General features: G+C 33.3%; 1 protein-coding gene across 1 annotated transcript; it reads left to right on the top strand.

Moving 5' to 3' along the window:
- Positions 1-777: 777 nt before the first annotated feature.
- LOC104760718 (protein BASIC PENTACYSTEINE6-like) lies at positions 778-3,313 on the top strand. The gene is made up of 3 exons (XM_087499995.1): positions 778-1,065; positions 1,875-2,020; positions 2,189-3,313. Exons 2-3 carry the CDS (start codon positions 1,967-1,969, stop codon positions 3,155-3,157), a joined length of 1,023 nt encoding a protein of 340 aa, XP_087356121.1. The 5' UTR covers positions 778-1,065; positions 1,875-1,966; the 3' UTR covers positions 3,158-3,313.
- Positions 3,314-3,872: the final 559 nt, after the last annotated feature.

Genomic DNA, 3,872 nt, shown 5'->3' with positions numbered 1-3,872 from the left:
GAAACTAATGTTGCACTTCAATTTTATTTTCATGTTTAGATTTTTATAAATACAATTACATAACTTGTTTTTTTACTCCATCATTCATTAAAATCTTACTTACATTCCAAAACTCATTAACCATTCTAAATTTTGGAATATAACCATTTTTGGTTATAATTTTAATAATAAGTTTATTACTAAAACAAATTTATAGTATTATTTTTACTATTTTACTATTTTCATTTATTTTATTTAATTCATTTTTAAATAGTTATTATGTTTACTATTTACAAAAAGTTATATTATTGTTTATACTATTTTAAAATTTAATTAACTTAGTTGATTCGTTTTTTATTTATTTTTTACTATTATTAACTATAAATAATAAATATGCAATTAATGAATAATAAACAATAGTATTATTTATGTAAAAAATAAATTGATTAGGTGGATGCTGATATAGAGGAAGAAGAAGTAAGCAAAATTAACTTTATATATATAGATGTATAAAAAATTTAAATTCACAAATTTTATTTTAAAATCAAATGTAAAATTTATTTTATATACATTAAAAATAGTCTTAATATTTTTATTAATTGATTTATTTAATATTTAATATATTTTTTAAAATATTATTATTATTTGGTCACCATTTATTATTTTATTTTTGCTCTCCATCTTACCTTTTATTCCTTAAAAATAATTTATTCCATTTTACATTGTTATTTTTATTTATTTTGCTTTTATTACTCTAATGGTTACTGGTAGAAAACCTAAGTCTACTAAACTAATAACATTTTAGCTTTTACAAACAAAAATTTAGTATTTTTCTTTTTTCTCAACGAAATTTGTAATCCTTTATGGGGTGGAAAGATAGTAAAATGATTTTACCAAACATAAAAACACTAAGAAAGAAAAAATTCCATCTTCCTCTTCCTCGATCTGTTTCTTTCACAAAGATATTTTTCTTTATTATCTCGCAGTTCTGATTAGGGTTTCAATCTGCTCTGCTCTGCTCGTTATCACCAACACCACCGTCGTCTCTTTGTATCTCCCGGCGGTTCCTCTCTTTACTTCCCTCCGGTAAAGCTTTGCTTACTCTTTCACTATCTTCCCTTTCTCTATATCTCTCCGCCCCTTTTCATTTCACTTGTTTCCCCAAGTTTTTAGCAAGTTTCTAAGTTCATTTCCTAGTAATCGAAGCTCGTTTGTGTTCAATTAAGTTGTTTATTTGAAGTAATTAAGGTTTGGCTATATCCTAATTGATGAATCAAGTTAGTCGATTTGATTCATTTGTAGTCTCAAGCTAATTTTTTTGAGTTTTTGCCTATTTATCTGTAGCTACTAGATGAAGATAATTTGGATTGTTAGTTTCTTCTGGAGATTGTGTGAAACCAGATTCGTGGTTTTAGAGTTGTGGCTGATCATCTTGAGTTGGAAAATTTGTGTTGTGTTTTTACCAAATTAGCTAGTGATTCTGTTTGCTACCATGACTGTAACTGATGTTACAGTGTTTTTGTTGGCTGAGTTGGGAATAATTTGGGAGCAAATTCAATAAGAGATTTTGTGTGTGTTGGTTGGAATCGACTGCTATGTGTGTATTATAGATGGTGTTCATGGCTGTAATTCCTGAAACAGACAGAATTTATATATAGGAAACTTTTCTTTTACAATTTTGATATTTATGTTGCTATTTTTGGTCATCTGTGCCTGGGTTTTGTTTTTGAAAATTGGCTACTTTTTCTCTGCTGAATCATACTTTGGAACTCAAATATAGAAACTTTTTTGCTTCATAATCAGTTTATTCATGTATTAGTTACTAATACTAGCAATGCTTTGGTGGCGAATGAAATGATCTTCTGACACAGTTTGGTGGATTGGGCTATGTGCAGGGTTTAAAGATGGATCAGTCTTTTATTTTGATTTTCTATTAGCATGCTCAGTTACTGTTGAAGCTATATCGTGAAGACTTTATATATCTCAAATGGATGATGGTGGGCATCGTGAGAACGGTCGGCATAAAGCAGCTCCGGGCCAGGTATCATGACAATATTTTTTCCAGTCTCAAACATAAATCATTTTTTTTTGCGGACTTTTCTCTGTTGCGTACATTTTATCAGTTTAACACTGTTTGTCATGCTGCTGAGTACCTCAGCATTGAGATAGTTTTTGATGGAAATGTATTATTGTTCATGGTATGAAACAGTGGATGATGCAGCATCAGCCATCGATGAAACAGGTTATGTCAATAATAGCAGAACGAGATGCAGCGATTCAGGAGAGAAATCTGGCGATATCAGAGAAAAAAGCAGCAATAGCTGAAAGGGATATGGCGTTTCTTCAGCGAGACACGGCAATCGCTGAGCGCAACAATGCGATAATGGAGAGAGACAGTGCTCTTACAGCTCTCCAATACCGTGAGAACTCCATGGTTACTGCCGCTGCTGCCAATATGTCAGCACCTGGATGTCAAATGTCACGTGGTGTAAAACACATGCACCATCCGCACATGCATCATCATCATCAACAACATCACATACCCCAGTTGACTGAAAATGCATATGAAACCAGAGAGATGGAGCCAAATGATGGTCTCCAGACATCACCACCTGCTGGTTCCGCCTTGGAATCTGCCAAACCAAAACGGGGTAAAAGAGTGAAAGACCCAAAGGCGACAACACAAACCGCTGCTAATAAGAGAGGGCCAAAAAATCAGAGGAAGGTTAAGAAAGAGAGCGAGGACGACTTAACCAAGATAATGTTTGTGAAGACGACACATGACTACACAGAAGAAGATTCAAGTAAGCATATCTTAATAGGATCGAAATCTGATTGGAAAAGTCAAGAAATGGTGGGGCTGAACCAAGTGGTTTATGACGAGACAACAATGCCACCACCGGTATGTTCATGTACAGGAGTTCTCAGACAATGCTACAAATGGGGAAATGGAGGTTGGCAATCATCGTGTTGCACAACCACACTATCAATGTATCCTTTGCCAGCACTGCCCAACAAAAGGCATGCTCGAGTTGGTGGACGGAAAATGAGCGGAAGCGCATTCAACAAGCTTCTAAGCCGGCTTGCTGCAGAAGGGCATCATGATCTTTCAAATCCGGTCGATCTGAAGGATCACTGGGCAAAGCACGGTACAAACCGCTACATCACAATTAAATGATATGTGCATTTAGGTGTGGGTTGTTCTTATGACATTATCTAATTTTAAGTCACGTGTACTAAATTCAAATAAACTCGACAGGAAAAGGAATTGTATGTGGAGCCGATGTTATGTTGTATTATATATAATTTGAAAATCATTAGCAACATCACAAAACATAATTTTTTTATTTTTTATTCACATCTTCAAACAGAAACAAAACACACACTTTTCCTTTCATGTGAACCATTGGACCACAACACCCTGCCTATTAACTAAATTTTTATATTCGTAAAAAGCGAGATTCCATCCCTGAAAATATATTGACTGAAGTTTTATAATATTTAGAACATATCGTGAAATCTCACTTCAGTAATGGTGTAACAGTTAAGAAAACGACAACAAACAGAACTGACACAATAATTGACACAAAAGCAAAGAAAATAAGGTGGTGAATTAAGAACAATGCGGTTAGATATATTAGAAGATGTATCAAACGTCTGAAGTAGTTCTTGTACTACAAAAAATACAGAAAATAGTACACAAGAAGGTAAAATTAAAGAGTTTGAGTACAAAACCTTAAGGTCGACTTGGACAAGCCAAGTGGCGGCTTCTGAGCTGGATACTTCCATTCAAGATGAGATCATGAAGAGAGACTTTCTTATCCTTATATTAGTAAAAGAGAAGTACAAAATCGATTCTGGGTCGGATCAAAATTAAAAAAAAAAACCGAAAT

This window comes from Camelina sativa, chromosome 18 (genome assembly GCF_030686135.1).
Source record: "Camelina sativa cultivar CO46 ecotype springtype chromosome 18, ASM3068613v1".
Lineage (NCBI taxonomy): Eukaryota > Viridiplantae > Streptophyta > Magnoliopsida > Brassicales > Brassicaceae > Camelina > Camelina sativa.
This window is presented reverse-complemented; position numbering and strand designations above follow the sequence as displayed.